Below are 27933 nucleotides of genomic sequence, written 5' to 3' on the forward strand. Positions count from 1 at the left end.
GGCAAACCTATTAAAATATACCCCTGTTTTAAACATACAATCTGAGTAGGTGTTTTGAACACCTATCATAAGATATTTTGGTATAATCCTGAGACTACTATTTTTAGAAGATTTTCAAGGACCTAAAAAGAATTGTATATGTCATCTTTAGACTTAATTTGTATTTACGAGCACTGGCTCAACTTTGACAAACTGATACTACATGCACCTAGTGGTTACCAGTTGGCAAGTGCCTTTTGTAGGAAGAATCACATTCATGGAGGTTCTGCACTATTTGTACATGTAAATTATGAATTTAAAATAATACCTGTACCCTTCCTCAGATTGTTTGTTCCTACATGAAAATAAATTACTGATGGACTAGTCCCAATGTACTGCAACAATCATGGAATATAGCTGTATAAAACTGTCAATCTTGAAGAGGCATAAAAGGGAAAGCTGCTTTCAAGTCTCTTTTTTTTGTTCAGAGATCTCTCCTGTGCAGTTTAATACTTTGGATTTGAGTTCCAATACAGATGTACCATTTCCAAGGGCAATTTTTTGTTTTATGGTGCTTTTTCTTAATTTTATTTCTGTAATCTTAAAAATGGTCAGTTATTTATAGTAAGGGAGCCCGGGATGCTAAATTTGCAGTGACTAAAGCGTCATGGGGGCCTATAGGATTGTGAAGATTAAGTCTTAAAACGAAAAAAGTTTATGTTAAGTTTTTTATTTCAGTGTGGAGGAAAACGTGGACAAATTTAAAAAAAAAAAAAAAAAAAAAACATTTACATGGAAATACTTGAGCGCGTCAGACATTCATAATGTATACGCGCTATGTCTTTCTGATAATCAAGCGATATTAATCTGACGAGCAATTAGTGGACGGTGGCCATAAAAAGGGATAGAAAAAAGGAAAAAAAAGTTATTTGAGCGTGCCAGATATTCAGAGGGAATGTTAAGTAAACTAAAAAAAGTATCCTATTTAAATGACTGAAGATTTGGACGTGATCGAAAGTCATGACAGATTTGTGAAAATGTAAAAAAATGCGGTCTTAAAATACTCGAGCACGTCAGATATTTATACAGGCAGTTCAATTCGATGTCCTGACCATTCTAAATGATAATCTGACAATAATGTGGAGGAATATTGTTCATCTGACCATTTAAAAAAAAAAAAATTTCACACGTTTCTTTTCCACAAAATACACATTTCACACTTATATCACTCATTATTGTAATGTATATAAAACTTATTGCATTAAACAATCAAATAAATAAATAAAAATATACTTCTAAAAAAACATGTTGTTATTGTGATCAGCTGAGATGGCATTATGGCAGCATATGGTAGTGTGCAGATGGTGCGAGAGAGTGAAAGACAGAGAAAGAGTGAGAAGGAAAGAGAGGCGCACAGTGGGAAATATACAGTTCTCAGCGGCTGTACGCTCCACCCTTTATTTATGGTTTTAGCTACCTCACCCCATGAAAATCGTCAGATTATATTTTGTCCGCAATTCCTAAAAGATTTCCTTCAAAATAAAAAAAAGTTCAATCGCGCTTGAGTATTTCGAGGTAACGTTATTTTTTTTACACCTTTGTGACTTGCCTATTTCCTTATACTACGCTTTAATCGTCAGGTTATTGAAATCTACACCGTTCTACATGTACTTAACTTACCTTGTATTTATCTGACGCCCATGAGTTTTTCTGAGGATCGATTTTTTTTCTACTAGTCTGACGGTCTGCCCTCAACGCAGACCCCTATATTAAAGGTTCATATGTGCTAGGGGTACATTACAGAGTACGACATTTCTCCCCATATAATTTTATGACTCGCTCTAGTAACGCGAAAAATCCCCGCTTGGGCTCCCCTACTATTAGTTTAGTTGTAAAGATTGCAATATTGTACATATATTGGGGAAATAAAAAAAATGCATTCGTTCATTCACCATTTCCTGAAAAAGTTGATAATTTTACTCTTTCTTGTTGGTGTACAATCATACTTTTGTTAGAACAGTTCACTGGCTGTTAAGGGTCATGATTTGTTTAAAAAAAGACAAGTTGAAGGGTTTGTGAAAATTCCAGGTAAGCTACTTTAGTATATGGAATAATCTTGTAGTTAAAAAGTTTAGATTTGCTTGCGTAATCTTAAAAATCACTAGGTTTTAATTGAATTATCCAGTAAGGATTGTATTGATTTATTTGCTTTCATAGCCAAATCAGTCCAATTGGGGAGTAAAATTCAGTTTTTGACTTGGCCCTCTCTATGCAACTGTGCACACAGCCAACCTCTTGCACGCAAGAATGTCTTAACAAAGAATATTTTATTTTCAAAGATGTTGTCTCGTAGGCAGTCTCGAATAGCGTTAGACATGATAGAATTGTGATTCTGAGGAATACAAGAATTGGACCAAACATCTACTCTGTTACATTGTTCTCATCAATAACACAATCTAATGTTTTTCTAAATGCACTAGGTAAGTCATTACCTGAACGGCCAGTGCAGTTTTGATACCTGTGTGTAATACATTTTTTTGTTACTGAAAAGTGTGCAGTTAGATTGTACACGTTTATTTTTCCTAGATAAAATAAAGAGCTTATTTCAGTATGAGGAGTCAGGATTACATTTTGTAGGTCTACAAAAATAACTGGAGTACTTTTACTTCTTTTTTTTTGGGCGTTTCTCATTTCAGTTTTCAAAAACTGCTGCCTTTCATAATCTTCATTTTACTCTCTTCAGTTAGTGTCGGTCTGGCGTGCTAATTTAAACTTTTCACAAAGATCACACCAATCTAATTTGAGTACATGAAATCCTAAATTGAATTCCGTGGCAAAAATTTTGTAGTTCAGATTTTGTAACAAGAATGATACCTTTAACTTTACACTGTTTGAAACAATTAGGTCTGATTCTAGATTAAGTCTTTTTGTATTCGCCCTACAATAGTGCGATTCAATTTCATGGAATCACTTAATATGGTCTCTGGCTGAATTAACGTCTCCTTCTGGCCTACATCTACTATAATTACTCTAACCTCTGGAGTAGCTGTGTTTGTTGCAACATCCTTACTATTATGTGCTGTGTATACTGGTTTCTGAGATGTTCCTAATGTTGATATATAAAATGTTTTACAGACTTGTATTTTTTCACCTTTGATGGTAAAATATTATTTAAAGGAATATTGATTTTTTTGATGTTTGTTCGTTTTTGAAACCTGAGTTATAAGCAAACATTTTCTGATTGTTTTAGATCTCCTAATTGACGGCTTTTTCTTTTAAGTTTTGCTGTGATAAAAGTTCACTAGTGCTAATAATGAAATGTTATTTTTTCTGTTAAAGATGGCAAAGAATAAAAAGATTCATAAACAAATGTACCCTCATCTTCCGATATTCTGTTTTGGCACCTATACTTGCATTTAGTTGACGGCCTTTGGGTTTCACTTGTTTACCTCTTCTGTTTAGATACGATTTTCCAGACTGATGTGCACCCTTCCTAAAACTTGCTTTCCATGTTTAGTGATTTCAGATCCTCTTTCAACCATTCTTGTTTAGTTTGGTTTCTACAACTCTAAAAATAATAAAAAACTAATTTAGTCTATTCTGTTAAATAATAATTAAGATAATATATTCTAAATGTACATTTATACAACACTAAGACAAATATTTTGAATTCCCAAATCAATGGCAAGCCGTCCATTGTGTTTCCATTGTTGGGGAAAAGGCAATCAACTTGGCAGTCTTACTCTGCTTACACATGATTACACATTTAGTCATTAATGTTTGACAAAGCCTTGCTAATTCTTAGTCTGAAATCTTGAATGTTTTACACTTTTTAAGATATATAAACTTGGTCTTAAACATATCCTCAAAGAAAAAATCACATGATGTTATTTGAGGGGGTTGTGCGATGCCAGAAAATGGTGCCATGGCCAGTCCACGATGAGGGAAAGTGTTTTAAAGTGATTCTTCCACGATTAAGTTCCTGAGCGGAGGGTTTGTATCTGTTGAAAAATACAGTAACTAGGGTTCACAGTGTTGTGGTGATGGATAGTTTTCTATCAACTACTATGCAGAGATAATTATTGCATGTTCGAAATAATGTTATTTGGCAGAACAATCCTTGATGGTGGATGTTGATTCATAGCATGTTCTAAATATTCTTTGCTTTATAATATCCTAATTTGTGTCTAGGTACCATTCATCACGCTAAGCTTTCTCTTGTACATATAAATGTGATATAAAGCTGCTGCTTTTTGTAGGTTATGTTTTGAGGTTAAGACGTTTGAGCAAACAATAATGGTACATGTAATATATACAAGTAAAATTAAATAACTTATAATTTCATAAACCCTACCATAATGTGATGCTAAATACTATCTAAATTTAACTGTTGCTTAGTATTTTTTGGGACATAGTGTACAAACATCTATCTTGCCAGCAATGTCAAAGGTGTTAGAAAAAATAGTTATCGCTCAAATGAAATGAATACATTGCAGATAATAAGTTGCTTCCTAAATTGCAGTCAGGGTTTCGCAAAAACTACAGTACCTGTTCAGCGCTGACAAATTTGTTCAGTGACATGTTTCAAGCCAAAGATCGTGGACTGCAAAACTCACTTGTACTTCTAGACTACTCCCAGGCCTTTGACTCGATCAACCATGAGATGATGCTGGCCAAAATGTGCTATATGGGCTTCGACGATAATACTGTGAGATGGGTCAAATCATACTTGGGTAGTAGGCAACAAGTCACTAAGCTGGGAAGTGAGTGACACTTCTTCGCCACTCTTCAAGCAGCGAGGTGTCCCTCAAGGATCCTGTCTGGGTCCACTTCTCTTCAATCTGTACACTTCCGATATGACAGACAGTATACAAAGCTGCACGGCTCATTTATATGCAGATGACTGTCAACTGCACTTGGCTTACGAACCCAGCAGGATATATTTAGCTGTCAACAACATAAACACTGACCTTCAGCAAATCTCCGTATGGTCAGGTCAGCGAAAAATGGGTTGAAGCTGAACGTAGGCAAGTGTAATGTCCTGCATGTGGCACCACAAACTGTTACTGACATGATGGATGACCAAGGTTTAGTTGTCAGGCTTAACGGAGAGAAAGCCTGGCTGTATGTAACACTGTAAAGACCCTGGGTGTTGTGCTAGACAGTGAGCTCACCTTTACCCATCATGTCACTTACGCCATTCAACGAGCGCTTGGTCGTTTAAGAGGTTTATATAGGTTCAGAGATCTTTTACCTGAGCCTACAAAACTTCGTCTCATGCAGTCGTTGGTTTTGTCAGTATTTCAGTACTGCTATCCTGCATACGGTAATAGTATTTCAAGGGAAAATGTCACTAGAATACAAAAGATGCAAAACACTGCAATCCGCTTCATTTTCCAACTGAAGCGTCGTGATCACGTGACCCCTTTCAGAACTGCTATTAACATGCTCCCCATGGAGGACGTGTGCGGGATACTCACCGGCTGCATGATACACAAAACTCTGAAGCTCAAAGAACCGGAGTACCTCTGCGAAAAGCTCGTTTACCGGGATGAGGTCTCTCAGCGTGCAACTCGACAAAACAGGACCCTCCACCTGCCTAGGGTGAGGCTTGAAGTAGGGAGGAGAGGATTTTCGTACTTCGGTCCGAAGTTGTACAATGGTCTCCCCGGTAACGTCAAAGCTTTAAACTCAGTTACCAGTTTTAAAAAACGACTAAAGAGCTCTTTCTGTGATTTGTAAATTCATGTTTTTTTTTTTTTTTGTAATTATGTTCTATGTGCATGTAAGTTATTGTCAGTATAAGTTATCTATTTAATTAGCTTAGGACATATTTATTGTACTTGACTTGAGTTGTACTGAAAAACAGTGTAAACTGAGTATCGCTTGTAATAAAGGCATTTTTATTTATTTATTTATTTATTTATTTACAATTCACTATTTAAAACAAAACTTGAACCTGTTTGCTGTTTGTTAGTGATGTATTACTTAACGTCACGTCCAACGGTGAAGGGGCAGGTGCAGTTGAGAGGACATCTAAAAAATTGTAAAGCTGTACATATTACTTTTTTGAAAAGTCTCCTTTGGCGTGTTTTGTTAAAAAGTTTTTCCTAAGCACTGTTTACTTTTTTGCATACATTTGTTTTAATGTAAATACAAATCATAAAACAGTGTAAAATTATTATTTTATTATTAGTGGCGTAATATTGATTTTAAATCTGGATGTTTCTATAGCAACAAACTTTTGTTTTATTGGTGCCAAGTGCATAAAGGTTTGACAATCCATTGTTGACCTTAGTTTTTTGTGGAAAAGTATAATACTATAAGTGAATTATGTTTATAATTGCATAGCCTTTCCTGCGTTATAGGTATTAAAACAATACATATGTACAATTTTGTATGAAACTCGAAAAGTTTTAAAAATAAATTCGTACTGACACATTTTAAAAATATAGGCTATTGTGTTTTATTTTCACTAGAAAAATATGCATATTTCTTTAATTTATTACAAAAAAATGAATGTTTGTTATTGTTATTGTTTGTTACAACAATTTTTTCCAAAAGCTTGTGCAATATAAAGAAATTAGCTGGTCAATTTAAGGTAATAATATAACACAATGGCTAGTGCACTTAATTTGTTTGAATAATTGCCTTGAAATGTTAATATTCTACTCAAAAGATGTAAATATCCGTTAAATATCTTATATATATATATATATATATATATATATATATATATATATTTATTATATATCTTAAATAAATATATATAGTTTCAATTGTTTTACTGTAATTATTTGATTTGATTTATATGTAGATGGCTGACGGAGAGGATTGGGGAGTGGACGAGCCCATACTGACTGCTGACACCATACCAGTGGCTCAGGGTCCAGAACTGCCTGAAATCAAACTGTTCTGTCGTTGGAGCTGTGATGATATGCAAGTTTCTGACATGTGCCTTCAGGTATTTTTTATTTTTTTTTGGCATCTTGTGATTAGATTTAATGTTTACTCTGTTCGCCATTTTAAAAAGCAGCTACTCGTTTAATAGAGTATCGCTAGTCTGCATCATATCTGAATTGAAATGAAAGACAGTTTATTTCTGTTATAATTACAATACTATTACAATTAGTATTAATATATGAATTGATAATTACGAGGGCTGTTCTTCGGAAAGTAGATTACGTTTTGGAATTAAAAATTAACAAAGTATAGGAAAAAATTTTTATTATACATTTGAAAGCCACACTTAAATACTACTTTTCAAAATAGTCGCCATTCAAATTTAGGCAGATCATATCGATGGATGAGCTTGACAATGCCTTCCTCATAAAATTCTGCCGCCTGTGTCTTCAACCAGTTTGTCACTTCTTGCTGCAGCTCTGCGTCGTCGTCAAAGCGCTGCGTTGCCAGCCACTTCTTCATTGTTGGGAACAAGTGGTAGTCACTTTGTGCAAGATCCGGGCTGTATGGTGGATGAGGAAACAACCCCCACTGGAATGATTCGAGAACTTCACGTGAGCAATTTGCCGTGTGAGGTCGAGCGTTATCATGAATCAACAGAATTTTCTAGCTCAACTTTGACAAACTGATACTACATGCACCTAGTGGTTACCAGTTGGCAAGTGCCTTTTGTAGGAAGAGTCACATTCATGGAGGTTCTGTACTATTTGTACATGTAAATTATGAATTTAAAATAATACCTGTACCCTTCCTCAGATTGTTTGTTCCTACATGAAAATAAATTACTGATGGACTAGTCCCAATGTACTGCAACAATCATGGAATATAGCTGTGTAAAACTGTCAATCTTGAAGAGGCATAAAAGGAAAAGCTGCTTTCAAGTCTTTCTTTTTTTTGTTCAGAGATCTCTCCTGTACAGTTTAATACTTTGGATTTGAATTCCAATACAGATGTACCATTTCCAAGGGCAATTTTTTGTTTTATGGTGCTTTTTCTTAATTTTATTTCTGTAATCTTAAAAATGGTCAGTTATTTATTGTAAGGGAGCCTGGGATGCTAAATTTGCAGTGACTAAAGCGTCATGGGGGCCTATAGGATTGTGAAGATTAAGTCTTAAAACGAAAAAAGTTTATATTAAGTTTTTTATTTCAGTGTGGAGGAAAACGTGGACAAATTTAAAAAAAAAAAAAAAAAACATTTACATGGAAATACTTGAGCGCGTCAGACATTCATAATGTATACGCGCTATGTCTTTCTGATAATCAAGCGATATTAATCTGACGAGCAATTAGTGGACGGTGGCCATAAAAAGGGATAGAAAAAAGGAAAAAAAAGTTATTTGAGCGTGCCAGATATTCAGAGGGAATGTTAAGTAAACTAAAAAAAGTATCCTATTTAAATGACTGAAGATTTGGACGTGATCGAAAGTCTGTAACGGGTATAGTCCTAGCCTGTAACCTAAATCAACTTTTACAATTAATAATAAATTCGAGAATTATATAATACAATAAATAATATTTTTCTATTAATAATAAATCTAAATGAATAGGAATCCAAACCGACAATTTCATTGCTTAGTTAATGTTATCATTCTCATATTTGAGAATAATCAAATTTCAATTTATTATGAAGGTAAGTTGTGCATGGTGACATAGCCCGTCACTGACAGTTTTGTAACCTCAAACATAAATCTCGAATGGTAAAGCGGCCATATTTAATAAAACTCGATAGTTCCTCATCAACATCGAAGAACAAAGCTAAACACGGTAAAACGCGTGCCACGATTGGCTAACGTAACGAATATTCTCATTGGAGGGTAGCGACCCCGCGGGTACGCAAACTCGTTTTCTGCGCACCGAATTCGAGTGGGTTGTTAGCCAGAAGTAAAAGCGGACCATTTTTCGACCAGAAAAACGGAAAATTTCCGTTTTGAAGGTTAACACTTTTCCCTCTCTGACTACTGACACGGAGTTTGGGAAGGAGAGGGTCTTCTTCCTCGACCTCTTGATGATGTAGTACGTTGTAAAACAGTTTCAAAATTTTTCTATTAGTAATCAGGCTTTTTTTCAATGTGATCCAAATTTAACCTTTTATGAAAGTAACAGTGCCATTCATAATTACATCCATTAATTACATTCAAATAGTGTCCAAAAAGTTTCATCTGTGTTCGTGATAATTCCAGTCTGTGAGGACCGCCGTGTCGCCATCATGGATTTGGTGAATATGTTTAAGAGTATTTAAACCTTTTCGAACAACATTTTTAATTAATCAGACTCTAAATTTTAACTGCTAGGGAGTAGGGGTATTTTCTAAATAATTATTTCAACCTAATTGGATTTTGTGGTGTAGGATGTTAGTTTAAGCATAGCCTTAATTTCATTTCATCAAAATCATGTTTCATTAGTATTAGTTTTTTATTCAATAAGTTTAAAATTTGTTTCTATTAAAATTTGATTATCATTCACCACACATAGCTGCCCTACGCCGCACCCATTGCAAAACGACCCTGTAAAGACAAAAAGTCTAAAGCTAATACATTTTTCACATAGGCTATCTATTTTTACTATTTTAATGTAACGTATCCGTTACATATGGCGCCCAGCAACGTGGGGCAGCTAAAAGTGGTGTAGCTTAATAATTGTGTAGGGGTTTTCTAATTTGGCTTTATTTGTCGACATTTGCCGCCACACATAAGTGCCAGCCTGGCAATTCTACAATCCCTTGCTGGTAGGGAAGAACTAGAAGTAGTATTAAATCAGCTCAGTTATGTAAAGCCTTTCAAAAAAGAAAGTTTTAGGGATACATACAACACTAATCATGAAAAAGGAAATAGACAAAAAACATACACAGGAAGGCCAACACAAAACTTTCATGACAATACCCAAGGACAACAGTATAGGCCAAATCATGAGAACAGGGCGGTAAATGCCACACAATTTTCTCATACCAACAATGGTAGGGCCAATCACACTAATGGGAATCATTTTGAAAGGAATCCGGGAAATAATAGGGGATAAAACAGACCCGAGGGTTTCAGAACATTTCGGGGTAGGGGAAATTACAGGGGTGGACCAAATTACCGGGGGGGACACAACTATAGGAACAATTCAGAAAACTTTGATGGGCCTAGGGAAATTGAAAATGGTCAAAAGTGACAACCAACAATTCCAGGGGAAATAAATCGGAACTTAAAATTTGACGAAAGACCAAAAAATAAACAACTTTGAATTGATAGGCGATAGTCAGTTTTGTAGACTATCAAACAAAATTTTGCAAATGGATACAGTCAAAACGCCTGGTGGTAAAACATCAATAGGACTTTGTGTGGGGGGTCAAATGATTAAACAATTATATGAGCAGGTAAAAATACATTCATCAAGTTTATCTGAAAACCTAATGATTTTTATTGGTACAAATGACATTCTAAACAATAATTCACTTGAGCAAATGAAAACTGACATGAAAGATTTAGTTGAATACCTAATAAATTGTAATAAGAAATTAATCATTTTGACTCTACCTCCAATTCCTAAAGTTGCCAAAGACATTCGTATCAGAGGAAAGGTTAAAGATTTTAACAGGTTCATACGGGCATTAGACAATGGGGATACAATCAAAATTAATCATGTCACGCCACACTTTGTTGACCACAATGAGTTAGGGTGTAATTTAAAATATTTTGAACAAAACATCAACTTTGGGGGAAAACATTTGCTGATTTGGTTCATCTGAATATTGATGGGTTGAAACTTTTAAAAGAAAGCATTGATGAGTTTTTCAATCAAACTAATGAAGAGTTGAAAGGGGTTGTGCAAAGTAACCAGAATCAAATCATTATGGATCAAAATATAGCGGATGATTTTTTAGATGAAAGCAACTACAATGATGGAGTAATGCGTGATAGGGTTCAGTCTTTACCAGAAATTGATATTGGTATTGGGGGGGTTAAATACAAGTGTTTAGTAGATTCAGGTAGTCAAGCATGTATAATGTCAGATGAATTCTATAAGAAAATAAAAAATCAAGTGGGGTACAACATTCCAGAGCTACCTGTTAGTAATCTGTCAATTGTAGGTGTTACAGGAGTCAGGTCCAAAAGAATAAATGTTCAAATAAGACTAGAGGTAAATATTGGTGAACAAGTTGCCCCAATAACATTTTTAATTGTTCAAGGACTAAAAATTGAGTTGATACTTGGTTGTGACTTTTTCAGCAATCATAAGGCTGTACTAAACTTTGATACCAATACTTTATGCTATAGACATGACGGGAAATATCTAGAGACTAAATTAGTGTATAGAAATGGTGAAGAATTTGTGGGGGGGTTAAGAATAATACATATTAACAGAATTAACTTGTATAAAGATGAAAATGAAATAGACAATACTTTAGCGAATTTAAATCCATTTTTTGAACACAAATCAAATCAAGTAGGCCTAGAACAAAAAATTACTAAGATCAAACATGAATCTGAATCAGAAGCAATTGAACAAAAGTTAGTAGACAGAATAAGTGAATTAGAGGCAGATAATGTGAGTATTAAGGATGAGGAACTAGAATTATTAAGAGTAGTACTTTTTGAAAATAAAGAAGTTTTTTCGGATCAACCAGGGTGTGTGTCAAAGGATACACAGCAAAGCTGAATGTTAAAAGTGAAGTCCCATATATTGGCAAGTCTTATCCGGTTCCATTCAGTAAAAGAAAATCTGTAGAGGAAGAATTAGAAAGACTGAAACAACAAGATATTATAGAAGAGTCAAATAGTCCTTTTTCTAATCCCTTAGTCTGTGTAGTAAAGAAAGATTTGAGTATAAGATTGTGCTTAGACAGTAGGAAATTAAATTCGTATCTTGTTCCGGATAGACAAAGTACAGAAACAACTGATGATATATTTCAAAAATTTATGGGAGTTAAATATTTTACAACATTAGATTTAACGCAAGGGTTTTTCCAGATCAAACTCGACAAAGAATCTAGAAAATTTGTAGCTTTCACATTCAACGGAAAAAATTTGCAATTTAAGCGATTACCATTTGGTTTGAATGTAAGCACGGCTCATTTTACTAAAGCGATGAATAAAATTTTGGGCCATGAGTTTAGTGATTTCGTAACTTGTTACTTTGATGACATTCTAATTACGTCCAAAACTTTTTCGGAACATTTAGATCATATCGATAGAGTACTGAAAAGACTGCATGAGTGTGGAGTGACTGTTAAACTTAAAAAATCAGATTTTTTGAAACAGGAAGTAAAGTTTTTAGGTTTTGTTCTTAGTAAAGATGGGATAAAGATGGATGAGGATAAAGTTGAAAATATAAAAAATTTTCCAACCCCAAAGAACTTAAAAGAACTGCAATCGTTTTTAGGTTTATGTAATTATTACAGAAAATTTCAGAAGAACTATTCAGATTTGACGGGTCAGTTTGGTGACATTTTGAGTTCTAAAAGTAAATGGTTTTGGGATGAGACAAAACAAAATCTGTTTGAGAAAATAAAAGAAACATTTTTAGACTCAGTTATGTTACATCATCCAAATTGGAGTAGGGCATTCTATTTAAGTACAGATGCATCAGACATCAGTGTGTCAGCCATTCTTTATCAAGTAAATGATCAGGGGGAACATGAAGTGATAAGTTTTGCAAGTAGGACTCTTTTAGCAACAGAAAAAAATTATAGCATAACAGAAAAAGAATTATTGGCTGTGGTCTTTGCTTTAGAAAATTCCGATCTTATATTATTGGACATTTTCAAGTAATTGTTCGTTCAGACCACAAGGCATTATCTCCTTACAACCTGTAGGCTATTTCATGGTAGAATTTTGAGGTGGAGTTTGGCATTACAAGAATACAATCTCACTATTGAATACATCAGCGGAAGGCAAAATATTCCCGCTGACATTCTTTCAAGAGTAACGGACGAAAATTATAAAAATCCAGTTGAAAGGAATTCGGTAATGGTTTTACAAAATGAAATTGAAATTGAAGTTAGCGATAGGAAGATTAAACCAATGTTCAGAAATATAGAAGAAAAACAAAGGAGTGATGATAAATTTGGGCCTATTTTTACTAAATTGGATGGTAATGATAAACAAATAAAAGATCAATTTGTTATTCATAATGGAATACTTTTTAAGAAAAATTTAAATGATGGTGATAGTTTTAAAGTCTGTATACCAAAAGCAATTCAATCAGAATTAATTCAATTTACGCATTTGAAATATGGTCATTTGGGGGGACATAAAATTTATTTAATACTAAGGGAATATTGTGTTTTTCCTAAGATGGAACTTTCGGTAAAGAATCAGTTAAAATGTTGTCAATGTGCCAAACACACCACTGTTAAATCAATAGGATTTTTACAACCAATAATTCCTAAAAAATTGAAAGATATAATCTCAGTTGACTTGATAGGAGAATTGCCTGTAGGAAGAGGAGGTGTAAAATACATATTTGTTGTGTTGGATTTGTTTTCTAAATTTGTGAAGTTGTATCCGGTCAAAAGAGCTACTAGCCGAGTATTACTAAATAAATTGATCAATGAATACATACCTGAGGTAGGTGAGATAGGTAGTGTTTTGTCCGATCATGGCTCGCAGTTCACTAGTAATTTATGGTATAATACCCTTAGAGACTTAAACATTAAAACTATTCATAGTTCCGTTTGGCATCCAGCCTCAAATCCAGTTGAAAGGGCTAATAAGGAAATTACTAAGATATGCAGGATATACTGCCATGAGAAACATACTAAATGGCCATTAGTACTAAATTTCATTGAAAAGTGTTTAAATCATTCTGTGCATGAGACCACGGAAGAAATCCCGTTTGAACTAATGTTTGGTAGGAAAGATAGGAATTTTTTACAGGATATGGTTCAATTTCCCAAAGAGAAAAGAATGTTAGCTGACTATCCAGGTAAAATAAGATTAGTCAAAGATAGACTAGTTTCAAAAGGGGAAAAAAGGAAAAGAAAATTTGATAATAAGGTCAAACCAATTAGATTTAGTATAGGAGATGAAGTTCTAGTAAAAACACATTATCTGTCTGACAAACTTGACAAGAAAATTAAGAAGTTCTTTCTGCTTTATGAGGGCCCGTATAGGGTGTCACAAATAAAATTGGAAAACGCATATGTTGTGGTCAACGAAGATGGTGGTGTGATAGGAACATTTAATGTAACACAATCAAAAAAGTTTTATAGAAATTTGGTTTAGTTCAAACAAAGATGGGGGGTTAAACAATATGGGTTTCGTGATTTTTATTATTCCTTTGTAGCTTTTTCCCTTCGAAAGATAAAAAAGCCTTACAAAACAGAATAAAATGGCATGGCTGGATTTTGTACGATTTGACGGCCATGGGACAAATAAATGTCAAAAGCTACATATCACACACAGTTAGGTTTCTGGGTGGTTAACACAAAAAACATACTTGAAATATGATTTCAAGACAACAGTACAAGGTACACGATCACACACAGTTTATTGTTTCTGGGTGGTTAACACAAAAAAAAAACATACATAAAAGATGACATTTGTATAAAAAATTCAAACTTCAAACATATTTTGTAAATAGTTAAAAGTTTAAGATTCATAACAAATTATTAAGTATGGTTGGATTGAATAGGAGAATGACATTCAAGTAAGGAAACACAGTTTATTTAAATTGAAACTACAGTAAATTCTAAAGAAAAGAAAGAAGAAGAGAAAAGTAAAAGCACAAAAAGACTAATTAAAAATATTTATTATTGAAATAATGTATTGTTTTTCTGATGAGTTAGTTTATTTTGTTGTACGGATAAAATAATAATAATAATGAAGTAACATGGGGGATACTGAGATGATAATAATAATAAAGCAAATTGGGGGGTATACTGGTATAAAAGTAATTATTCTTAAAGTAAAATGTTAGAGGTAGGTCAAGTAGGCCTGTTTAATATGCTGAAGGTCAAGTAGGCCTGTTTAATAGTTAATATAATAATAATATTCCTTTATTGCATAAAAACAATTTACAACAATTGCATTGCAAGCGTCAGTAATGGTACAAAAAATACATCAGTTATTTGATGATTTGTCAACTAAAATTATTATTTAATGAAAGGCAATAATCAGAACCAGGGATATTTCTCGTTGCTCTTAATTTTCAAAATTTTCATCCCAGCGGCCCATCATGAACTCATCAACAGAATAAAATGCCTTTGATACCAGGAGGTGTTTTAGACGAGCTTTGAATTTTTTTGGATCATCGAGTTGTTTGATAACTTCAGGGAGCCTATTGATTATTCTGACACCAACTTGTGACGGCAAGTGTTCAAAAGCAATTGTTCTGTGTTGTTCGGTTCAATATGATAATGATAGATAGAGGGGTAGTGTAAAATACACTGAACAAAGGCTAAAGGTGAAGGATATATTGTGAATGGAGTGGATAAATCATAGTAGAGAATGGGAGTGGAAATTGAGAGGTTGGGAACAATTTAAAAGTGGAATGGAAAATAGGAGTTACAGGATAATGTATGAAATAGAATTGAGCCAATAAAATAAATTCAAAAGTCAGTACTAAATTAATTAATTCAGAGGGGGGATGAATAAAAAGGAAATATATTAGGCTAGTAAATATTTGGTTTAATAATCATTTAATCAACTTATAATAATGAAGTGCAAGGACACTTAAAAGGGATTTTACTGTGCGAAATGGGTATTTTCTGGTATGAGGAAGTTAGGAGAATATTGTATTAAATGAATACAAATAAATGGGTGAGAAGAAAAGAATTCAGCTAATATAAAAAATAAAACTCAAAACAAAGGGACAAAATTGTATTATTATGACTTGGGGGGGTTTGCAAAGGAATTTCATTAGTAAAAAAATTGGTAATTGATTAATAAAAGGTGATAACTATTAGATAGTGCGTTGAAGTAAAATAGTACAACAAAGAGGTAACAAGGAGGGTAAATAAAAATAAACTACAAAATAGACAGGATATAATTATTATAACCTCGGTCAAAATAAACAAAACAAAAATATTTAAATTATGCAAGATTACTACAAAGGATAAATAATTAAATAAATTTTTACCATTTATTGTGTATAATTTCTAATAAAAAAAAAAAAAATTAAGTAGAGAAACAAATTTTATAAACTGTGTGGAGAGATTGTTAGTTAATTATGGATGAATTTGTAAGATGAAAAATGCTGAGAATGAAGTTTTATCTAGTAACAATATAGTAGTAATAATTTATTTGAAAAAATAATGGTTCATATTTATGTTATGTTGATTGTTTTTGACTTAGTTGTAAGAATGTTTAAAAAATAATGTAGGTACTATTTGTGAAAAACTTTAATTTTAAATATTAGGAAATGTTTAGTGTAAGATGTGAAAGTGGGTGCGCGAATATCACAGGCAAATCACAACAAATTAAATCACCAAAGCAACTGGACTTGGACACTTTTAAAGTCATGGTGTGTTTTTTATGAATCTACAACAAGTATGGACACTTTGAAGTCATGGTGTGCTTTTCTTTATGTCTGAAAATAAGTCTAAGGACACATAAGTTTGAAGAAGTTTTTGTCAGTGAAGATGAGAATGGTGTTTTAAAATGGAACATTTTAAAAGCATTGGATGTGAGAAAAGTCAAAAACGTTTGGATCAATTCACTGCAATAATACAATTCACTTTGGAAACAAGTGATGAAATAAAAACTGTTCTCCCAGAAGGAAATAGAAATGTGGAAAGGCAAGAACTTTTAATCAAATTCAACTTCCAAAGGTGATGTTAAATGAAGTCAGACAGATTAAGCGCTGGGCCAATAAATATAGAAGCTGTGATAACACACCATGACTGTAAGTCTATGAACTAAGAAAGTAAACTGTGATAACTTAGCCTGTAGACAATAGCAAAACTTAAACTTCACAAAATTTTAACTTTAAGTAAAAAATTTGTTCGTCAAGAAGCATGAAGAAAAATTTGTAATATTAGATTGTTCTTCAATTTATTTGTTTTGTTGTTTGGATTGTTTTGTTATTTTAAATCATTCTGTGTAAAAGTTTAATCAGTAAAATTTTGTAATGAAAATTTTCAATTTTACCACAAAATTTGGGGGGTATCTGTAACGGGTATAGGCCTAGCCTGTAACCTAAATCAACTTTTACAATTAATAATAAATTTGAGAATAATATAATACAATAAATAATATTTTTCTATTAATAATAAATCTAAATGAATAGGAATCCAAACCGACAATTTAATTGCTTAGTTAATGTTATCATTCTCATATTTGAGAATAATCAAATTTCAATTTATTATGAAGGTTAGTTGTGCATGGTGACATAGCCCGTCACTGACAGTTTTGTAACCTCAAACATAAATCTCGAATGGTAAAGCGGCCATATTTAATAAAACTCAATAGTTCCTCATCAACATCGAAGAACAAAGCTAAACACGGCAAAACGCGTGCCACGATTGGCTAACGTAACGAATATTCTCATTGGAGGGTAGCGACCCCGCGGGTACGCAAACTCGTTTTCTGCGCACCGAATTCGAGTGGGTTGTTAGCCAGAAGTAAAAGCGGATCATTTTTCGATCAGAAAAACGGAAAATTTCCGTTTTGAAGGTTAACACTTTTCCCTCTCTGACTACTGACACGGAGTTTGGGAAGGAGAGGGTCTTCTTCCTCGACCTCTTGATGATGTAAGTACGTTGTAAAACAGTTTCAAAATTTTTCTATTAGTAATCAGGCTTTTTTTTCAATGTGATCCAAATTTAACCTTTTATGAAAGTAGCAGTGCCATTCATAATTAAATCCATTAATTACATTCAAATAGTGTCCAAAAAGTTTCATTTGTGTTCGTGATAATTCCAGTCTGTGAGGACCGCCGTGTCGCCATCATGGATTTGGTGAATATGTTTAAGAGTATTTAACCCTAGAAGTGTGTCCATGTTAGCAAAGATAAAACGTCAGTCCATTTTTGACGTGTTGCAAGGGTTTTTTAAAAAATTCATAAAAAATACTTGATATCAAGAAAACATATATTGTTATATATCGTTTTTCTTCTCAGAAGTTGTACTATTTGAAATAGGAATAAATGTTTTGATATACTTTGGTTTAGTAGCCTATATATTTTCATGAAAATAATGAGAAATTTCAAAAAGTTTTATATGAAAATTTCAAGTTTGGACCTCTAAGGTATTGAAATATTACAGTAAGGTCAAAAAGTTAAATTTATAAAATATAGAGAATTTTATGCCAAATTAGAAAATATATTAAAAATTTCTATTAAACAAAAATTGTAATTTTGCCATTTTTTTTACAAAAGCGAACATGTACAAAAATGTACAAGGGTTTGGGGTTTTCATTTTTATTACCTCCAAATGTGACTATATATTTATATGAAAAACAGTTTTCTATTGTAAATTATACATGCTATTTGAAAACTCTAAAAGTAAACAACAACAAAATAAACTGTTATTTTATTATAAGATTATAAAAAAAATCTTTTGAAAAATGAAAATATTTGTAACAAAATTCAGAAACAAGCTACAAATTTTCACTTATACTTTATGTTTAAGTTATGTAATTTTTGAATATACCCTTAGTAAGTATGTTTGTTTGGCTAAAATAAAATATAAGATATGTTCAAATACTTTGAGAAGGAACTGAGTTATGACATTTTTTGTTAACAGTCGCACGTTGAAGAATTTACTCATAAAAAGTAATCTGGTTTGCAATGTAAAAAAAATATGAAAACATTTTTTTAAATTTTTACTTGTTATATTATGTTAGCACATAATGTTTGAAAGAAATACACTCAATAATTTTTGAAATTGAGTGAAAAATAAATGTTGTGCGTCAAATATTCTAAAACCTTGCATTGTAAAATTTTTGACAATATATAAACAATAGATATTATAGTTCAAAATAACATTGTTTTATAATGTTTTTGTCATTTCATATGCATTTATGCAGTAGAGTATTTCAACCTGAAAAAATAGAGACCTAAATTATGAAAATCGGTAAAAAATAAGCTCGTGGTGAAATAAAATGGTCAACAATGGCCGACAGGGATGGGTTGGGTTGGGCTTGATGCGACGCCGTGATTCATCTCTTTTGTTTCGCACTGCCGGAAACCTACTGAACTAAATTTACCGCTGAAAGATTGTACGGTAGATCGTTTCTTTCACTTTACACTGTTTTTTTTATTTTCTTTATTGACAATAAATAACTGTGTGAATGTTATTATACTAACCAGCATAAAATATGCTGGTTTACAACTTTAGAATTGTACCTTTTTAGAATATTCATAGTAAATCAACTATTCATTCTAATGACTTTCTGTTTGCACTGAAAGAAAGAATATTTCATTCCGCGTCTATTGACATATATATGGCAGCACTGTTTGCAGGCAATAAGTAACTTGCTGTGATTGGTTGAAAATGACGTATTTCTTTGATCCGGCCACCCGCGAAATTCAACTCAAATGATGACTTCTTCAGAAAACATTTCACCACGACCGTAATATTGATGTTAGAAAAAAAAACGTTTATATGAAAATTGTAGAGTGGAATCTCACAATTTCAATGATACCAAAAACATAGTGATTGTTTAAAGATAACTTAAATAATTATTTTTAATGAAAAACTGAAACGACATACAATATGCTGGTTCCGCACAACACACATAAATTACAACAGACATAAAATATGCTGGTTTCACACTTCTAGGGTTAAACCTTTTCGAACAACATTTTTAATTAATCAGACTCTAAATTTTAACTGCTAGGGAGTAGGGGTATTTTCTAAATAATTATTTCAACCTAATTGGATTTTGTGTTGTAGGATGTTAGTTTAAGCATAGCCTTAATTTCATTTCATCAAAATCATGTTTCATTAGTATTAGTTTTTATTCAATAAGTTTAAAATTTGTTTCTATTAAAATTTGATTATCATTCACCACACGTAGCTGCCCTACGCCGCACCCATTGCAAAACGACCCTGTAAAGACAAAAAGTCTAAAGCTAATACATTTTTCACATAAGCTATCTATTTTTACTATTTATTTTTTGTAACGTATCCGTTACAAGTCATAACAGATTTGTGAAAATGTAAAAAAATGCGGTCTTAAAATACTTGAGCACGTCAGATATTTATACAGGCGGTTCAATTCGATGTCCTGACCATCTTTATATATATATATTTCTTGTGTGCATGTGTATGTTAATGAACTCCTCCTAAACGGGTGGACCGATTTTAATGAAAATTTTTGTGTGTCTTCAGTTTTGGATCCGAGAATGATTTAGATTCATAATTCGGTCCAATTTTAATAGTTTATTTAATTAATTTTTAATAATAAATTGTTGTTGATGGTGGAGTGTTTTACATTGGATCCGCCAGACACGTAATACAAAGTGAACTGTTACTTAACAACTGTGAATATTTTCAGATGAAGTTCATCAAAGAGGCAGAAACATTTGTTCACATTTAAAATTTAGAAAGTTCATATTTTAAATTTGTAAAGTGCTTGATCAGTAGTGTAATGCAGATTGCAAAGATGAAGTTTCACCAATTGTTCTACGTAACATTATAATATTACAACACAGCTATAATGTTTTTCTATTTTAATTCCAGGTTTTCCCGACAGTTTGTGCTGCTATCAAATGTGTGCGTTTTGTAACATTCTGTAATTATTGTGTGAGTGCTAATTGTTATAATACATTAATTTATAGAGATTGAAGATGTTTGAAGTGCATAAAAAACTATAATTATTTATTAAAGTTATTGGACTCATTTTGCAAATTTATTTAAGTGAGTATATTGGTCGCATACCTCAAATAACCTAAGTAGCATACAAATCAAAAGGTTGTGTTTCCATGTGTGAATATTGTAAACAGTTTAGATAATCAAGTTTTAAACTAATTGGATCTAAAATAATTTGTTGTAATTTACATTTTTTAATCTGCAGTCAGAATTTGTCACATAATTTCAAATTAAGTAGCATACAAATCACTTGTGTGAATAACTACTTATTGTTAATAGTGTAGGAATTGGTTTTAAAGGCCAGTTCCGATATTATACTGTAATTTTAAATTACTAATTTTATAACAAGTACTCTATATTTTTTTAATTTACAACTTAATTTATCGTAATGCTATTGAATGTACAATATTTTTTGTTAATCCTTCAGGAATGTACATAAACAAATTAGATGGTTTTCCGATAGGGCTGAAGTATAATAAGTGGCCTCCATCACAATCGAATTATTGATATTTCTGAATAGCCTATCCAAACTACTATCCGAATTGGATTATAGTTATTTAAAGGCTGAAGTATAATAAGCAGCCACCATCACAATCGAATTATTGATATTTCTGAATAGCCTATCCAAACTACTGAATTTCATTATAGTTATTTATTCGGTCAAATTTAATTAAATTTTTGATTATAAATTGTTGTTGATGTTTTAGTGTTTTATATTGGATCCGACAGACTGCGCTACGACACGTAATACAAAGTAAACTGATACTTAACAGCTGTGAATATTTTCAGCTGAAGTTCACCAAAGAGGCAGAAACATTTGTTTACATTTAGATTACATTATTATAAAGTGCTTGATCAGTAGTCTAATGCAGATTGCAAAGTTAAATTTTCACCAATTGTTCTATGTAAACATTATAATATTACAACACAGCCATACGTTTAATTAATAATAGTCTTGAAAGCATAGAGTAAGCATAAACATATTAAATAACACCAATTCTTATTTCAATATATTCTGTACTCACTTTGGAGGATAGAGATTATCCAGATATAAAATTGGAAGTTTTAGCTTTTAACTGAAATTGACAGTTTGTGCTGCTATCAATGTGTGTGTGTGTTGTTTTGTAAGGTTCATGTTTCAAAAGTAAATACGGCAAATAACATTAAAATATAATAGAATGAAGTTACAAAAAGTGTACTACGTGGCCGCGTTATAAGTTTATAAAAGCCAACAGGCAAAAAGAAGAAAATAAAAAATAAAACCTCGTGTAATTATTGTGTGAGTGCTAAGATTGTAATAGTACATTAATAGAGATTATTGGTCGCATTACCTCAAATAACCTAAGTAGCATACAAATCAAAAGATTGTGTTGAATAACTATGTGTGAATAACTATTGTTAACATTTTAGATAATCAAGTTTTAAACTAATGGATTTAAAATAATTTGTTGTAATTTACATTTTTAATCTGCAGTCAAAATTGGTCAGATAAGTTCAAATTAAGTAGCATACAAATCACATGTGTGAATACCTATTGTTAATAGTGTAGGAATTGGTTTTAAATTAAATTCTGTTGGCCAGTTCTCATACTATGCTGTAATTTTAAATAACTATAATGAAATTCGGTAGTTTAGATAGGCTAATCAGGAATATCAATAGAGGTTATCCAGATATAAAATTGGCAGTTTTAGTAAAATACACTTTTAACTGAAATTTGTAAATATTAAGTGTGCAGCGATTGATTAGTTAATTTTTTGTTTATAAATAAATTGTTTTTTATCTTGGAATGCTTTACATTGTATCTAGCAGAATGCGCAACGATCACAGTTTCAAATGTTTTCTATTTTAATTCCAAATTTTCCTGACAGTTTGTGCTGCTATCAAATTTGTGTGTTTTGTATCATCGTGTAATTATTGTGTGAGTGCTAATTGTAATATTAAATTAATAGAGAATCACATGTGTCAATAACTATTGTTAATAATGTAGGAATTGGTTTTAAATTAAATTCTGTTGGCCAGTTCTGATACTATACTGTAATTTAAAATAACTATAATGAAATTCAGTAGTTTAGATAGGCTAATCAGAATTATCAATAATTCGATTGAGATGGTGGCTGCTTATTATACTTCAGCCATTAAATAACTATAATTTGGATCGTCATTTTAGTAGTTTAGATAGGTTATTCATGTATATCAATAATTTGATTGTGATGGTGGCCACTTATTGTACTTCAGACCTATAGGGAATACTTATTTAGTATTTTAGATACCGTAGTCTACGTTGTTATACATTTTTATCTAGAAGTTACTTAATTAAAATTACATATTCAATAAGTTACTCATATTCATTGTGTACTATTATACAGAATTTTATTTTTACATAAAAATGCCACGTCTTCGTGGAAGAGGACGAATAACTATTCAATCATGTGATTTATATGCTACTTAATTTGAACTTATGTGACCAAACTGTTAACAATAGTTATTCACACATAGAAACACAACCTTTTGATTTGTATGCTACTTAGGTTATGCGACCAATATACTCACTTCGTTTAATAAATTTTCAAAATTAGTACAATAACTTCAATAAATAACTATAGTTTTTGACGTGACAACGTCTTAAATTAGGTTGCGGCTCGGAGTCACTCATGTAAAAAGCCCGGTAACGTTACGATGCCCGTCCAGTGGGTCCGCCGCACGGGATCCGCACGGGATAAAGCAGATAACTGTGGGTCCGCCGCACGGGATAAAGCAGATAACTATGTTTATTCGTGAAAATGTGGAGTGCTTAGACTTGTCATTTACAACAACTACAACAATAAAGGTAAATAATTGTACACTGATATTTCATTATCGTAAACTATGATTGATTGATTAATTAATTGTTAGATTGACACAAAAGTTGAGAAACTGAGTTTATAGGTTATGTCATACTATTGACAAATGTTGATAGTGTTAAGTAAATTATTAGTTTAAATCACTCTGCAATCAATCGTAATTCAGTCGATTGAGAAGAAACAGCGCGTATTGCTAGTCAAACATTTAAAATAACAAATTATAACCTCTAACCTGTCATAACAGTGCGACCAAACAAACGAACTAAACCGACCAATCACCACGCGCGGAGTTAGAATTTAACTGTGTTTAGCAAGAATTTCAAATTCCAATTTTAGTAAATGTTTTATTTAACTTTACCATTTACAATAACAAATTTTAATTAATTTCAAATTATGTACAATGTTTTAGTAAACAAAATATATTTCTATAGTAAAAATTTGTGCAATTCTTATTTTCATTCAATTCCTTGTTCCTATTGTGCAATTTAATAATATTCATATCAATAAATATTCTACCGAGAAAAAGACGTTGTCACGTAAAATCTTCGCCCGTAAAACCGACTTTACAGGCAACCATAATTTTTTTATGTACTTCAAACATCTTCAATCTCTATTAATGTAATATTACAATTAGCACTCACACAATAATTACACGATGTTACAAAACAACACACTTATTTGATAGCAGCACAAACTGTCAGGAAAACCTGGAATTAAAATAGAAAACATTTGAAACTGTGATCGTTGCGCATTCTGCTAGTTACAATGTAAAGCATTCCAAGATAAAAACCAATTTATTTATAAACAAAAAATTAACTGATCAATCGCTGCACACTTAATATTTACGAATTTCAGTGAAAAGTGTATTTTACTAAAAGTGCCAATTTTATATCTGGATAACCTCTATTGATATTCCTGATTAGCCTATCTAAACTACCGAATTTCATTATAGTTATTTAAAATTACAGTATAGTATCAGAACTGGCCAACAGAATTTAATTTAAAACCAATTCCTACACTATTCTGTTAAATATTAATTAAGATAATATATTCTAAATGTACATTTATACGACACTAAGACAAATATTTTGAATTCCCAAATCAATGGCAAGCTGTCCATTGTGTTTCCATTGTTGGGGAAAAGACAATCAACTTGGCAGTCTTACTCTACTTACACATGATTACACATTTAGTCATTAATGTGTGACAAAGCCTTGCTAATTCTTAGTCTCAAATCTTGAATGTTTTACACTTTTTAAGATATATAAACTTGGTCTTAAACATATCCTCAAAGAAAAAATCACATGATGTTATTTGAGGGGGTTGTGCGATGCCAGAAAATGGTGCCATGGCCAGTCCACGATGAGGGAAAGTGTTTTCAAGTGATTCTTCCACGATTAAGTTCCTGAGCGGAGGGTTTGTATCTGTTGAAAAATACAGTAACTAGGGTTCACAGTGTTGTGGTGATGGATAGTTTTCTATCAACTACTATGCAGAGATAATTATTGCATGTTCGAAATAATGTTATTTGGCAGAACAATCCTTGATGGTGGATGTGGATGCATAGCATGTTCTAAATATTCTTTGCTTTATAATATCCTAATTTGTGTCTAGGTACCATTCATCACGCTAAGCTTTCTCTTGTACTGTACATATAAATGTGATATAAAGCTGCTGCTTTTTGTAGGTTATGTTTTGAGGTTAAGACGTTAGAGCAAACAATAATGGTACATGTAATATATACAAGTAAAATTAAATAACTTATAATTTCATAAACCCTACCATAATGTGATGCTAAATACTATCTAAATTTAACTGTTGCTTAGTATTTTTTGGGACATAGTGTACAATTCACTATTTAAAACAAAACTTGAACCTGTTTGCTGTTTGTTAGTGATGTATTACTTAACGTCACGTCCAACGGTGAAGGGGCAGGTGCAGTTGAGAGGACATCTGTTGATTGCTAGGAGACGTCAAGAAAAAAATTGTAAAGCTGTACATATTACTTTTTTGAAAAGTCTCCTTTGGCGTGTTTTGTTAAAAAGTTTTTTCCTAAGCACTGTTTACTTTTTTGCATACATTTGTTTTAATGTAAATACAAATCATAAAACAGTGTAAAATTATTATTTTATTATTAGTGGCGTAATATTGATTTTAAATCTGGATGTTTCTATAGCAACAAACTTTTGTTTTATTGGTGCCAAGTGCATAAAGGTTTGACAATCCATTGTTGACCTTAGTTTTTTGTGGAAAAGTATAATACTATAAGTGAATTATGTTTATAATTGCATAGCCTTTCCTGCGTTATAGGTATTAAAACAATACATATGTACAATTTTGTATGAAACTCGAAAAGTTTTAAAAATAAATTTGTACTAACACATTTTAAAAATATAGGCTATTGTGTTTTATTTTCACTAGAAAAATATGCATATTTCTTTAATTTATTACAAAAAATGAATGTTTGTTATTGTTTGTTACAACAATTTTTTCCAAAAAGCTTGTGCAAATGTAAAGAAATTAGCCGGTCAGTTTAAGGTAATAATATAACACAATAGCTAGTGCACTTAATTTGTTTGGAAAGATTTAAATTAGAGAATAATTGCCTTGAAATGTTAATATTCTACTCAAAAGATGTAAATATCCATTAAATATCTTATATTTATATTTATTATATATCTTAAATAAATATATATAGTTTCAATTGTTTTACTGTAATTATTTGATTTGATTTATATGTAGATGGCTGACGGAGAGGATTGGGGAGTGGACGAGCCCATACTGACTGCTGACACCATACCAGTGGCTCAGGATCCAGAACTGCCTGAAATCAAACTGTTCTGTCGTTGGAACTGTGATGATATGCAAGTTTCTGACATGTGCCTTCAGGTATTTTTTTATTTTTTTTTGGCATCTTGTGATTAGATTTAATGTTTACTCTGTTCGCCATTTTAAAAAGCAGCAACTCGTTTAATAGAGTATCGCTAGTCTGCATCATATCTGAATTGAAATGAAAGACAGTTTATTTCTGTTATAATTACAATACTATTACAATTAGTATTAATATATGAATTGATAATTACGAGGGCTGTTCGGAAAGTAGATTACGTTTTGTAATTAAAAATTAACAAAGTATAGGAAAAAATTTTTATTATACATTTGAAAGCCACACTTAAATACTACTTTTCAAAATAGTCGCCATTCAAATTTAGGCAGATCATATCGATGGATGAGCTTGACAATGCCTTCCTCATAAAATTCTGCCGCCTGTGTCTTCAACCAGTTTGTCACTTCTTGCTGCAGCTCTGTGTCGTCGTCAAAGCGCTGCGTTGCCAGCCACTTCTTCATTGTTGAGAACAAGTGGTAGTCACTTGGTGCAAGATCTGGGCTGTATGGTGGATGAGGAAACGACCCCCACTGGAATGATTCGAGAACTTCACGTGAGCAATTTGCCGTGTGAGGTCGAGCGTTATCATGAATCAACAGAATTTTCTAGCTCAACTTTGACAAACTGATACTACATGCACCTAGTGGTTACCAGTTGGCAAGTGCCTTTTGTAGGAAGAATTTTAGCTGAGTCGATGACTTGCAGAAGAGTTGTGTTTGGTCTGACATAGCCAAAAGCATTTACTCTTCCTTCACACAGTTCTGTAATTTTTGGAGCAAGATTTTTACCTTGGCTGTCAGAGCAAATTGTAACGTTGGTTTTAAAACTTTGTATTCTACTGGCTTTTTGAGATTTTTTGTGTATGTTTTAGAGTTGTTTGTTTTTTTTAATGTTATGAAAAATATGCTCTGAGAAATTCATTTTCAGTTTGGGTTTATTACGGTTTACAACTCTTGGTTTTTGAATTGCACTTCCAGATTTAAATTTGTTTTCTTTTTCACACTTACCATACTTTACCATCATTAATGAAACAACAGCATTGTTACTGATTTTATACAAGTTTGTAAATCACGTAGGGATAGAAGAGAGCGTTTTTTGTATGATGTCAGACTGGGGTTAAAATAGTTTTTCGAATAAACTCTGTATTTATTGTGTCCGAAGTCATTATATTGTAAACAATGGACTCCACTGTCCAGCACATAAATACTCCACAATCATGACTGTTTGACTGCTGCGGCCCACCAAGATCTAAAAAATTGATTGGCATTGTCTTGTTTAAATAAGTGTTTAGCCTGTTTGCAACCGAGAGAGCAGAACTTTGGTTGTATGAACCAGAAGAGTCAAAATGTAAAAATTTTTGTTCAGACCCAACATATACTAGTGTACTCCAGTGTGAGCCACTATCAGATTGTGTTAAAATTAAACAGAGTCATTTATTGGTAGAATGATGTAACATTTTTCCTTTATATTAAGTGGTTCTAGCATGAAATGGAAGTCATTAATATTTTTTATTGCATGAACAAT

At 32.1% G+C, this 27933-nt stretch overlaps 1 protein-coding gene across 1 annotated transcript in view; it reads left to right on the forward strand.

Annotated features, from left to right (window-relative positions):
• LOC124370400 overlaps positions 1-26711 on the forward strand; it is a 43604-nt gene extending 16893 nt beyond the window's left edge. Inside the window, exons 2-3 of the mRNA XM_046828685.1 lie at positions 6797-6943; positions 26265-26711. Coding sequence (XP_046684641.1) covers positions 6797-6943; positions 26265-26447 — 330 coding nt within the window. The 3' untranslated portion in view covers positions 26448-26711. The remainder of the gene's footprint in view (positions 1-6796; positions 6944-26264) is intronic.
• The last annotated feature ends 1222 nt before the right edge of the window (positions 26712-27933 follow it).

This window comes from Homalodisca vitripennis, unplaced genomic scaffold (assembly GCF_021130785.1).
Source record: "Homalodisca vitripennis isolate AUS2020 unplaced genomic scaffold, UT_GWSS_2.1 ScUCBcl_149;HRSCAF=1392, whole genome shotgun sequence".
Classification (NCBI taxonomy): Eukaryota; Metazoa; Arthropoda; class Insecta; order Hemiptera; family Cicadellidae; genus Homalodisca; species Homalodisca vitripennis.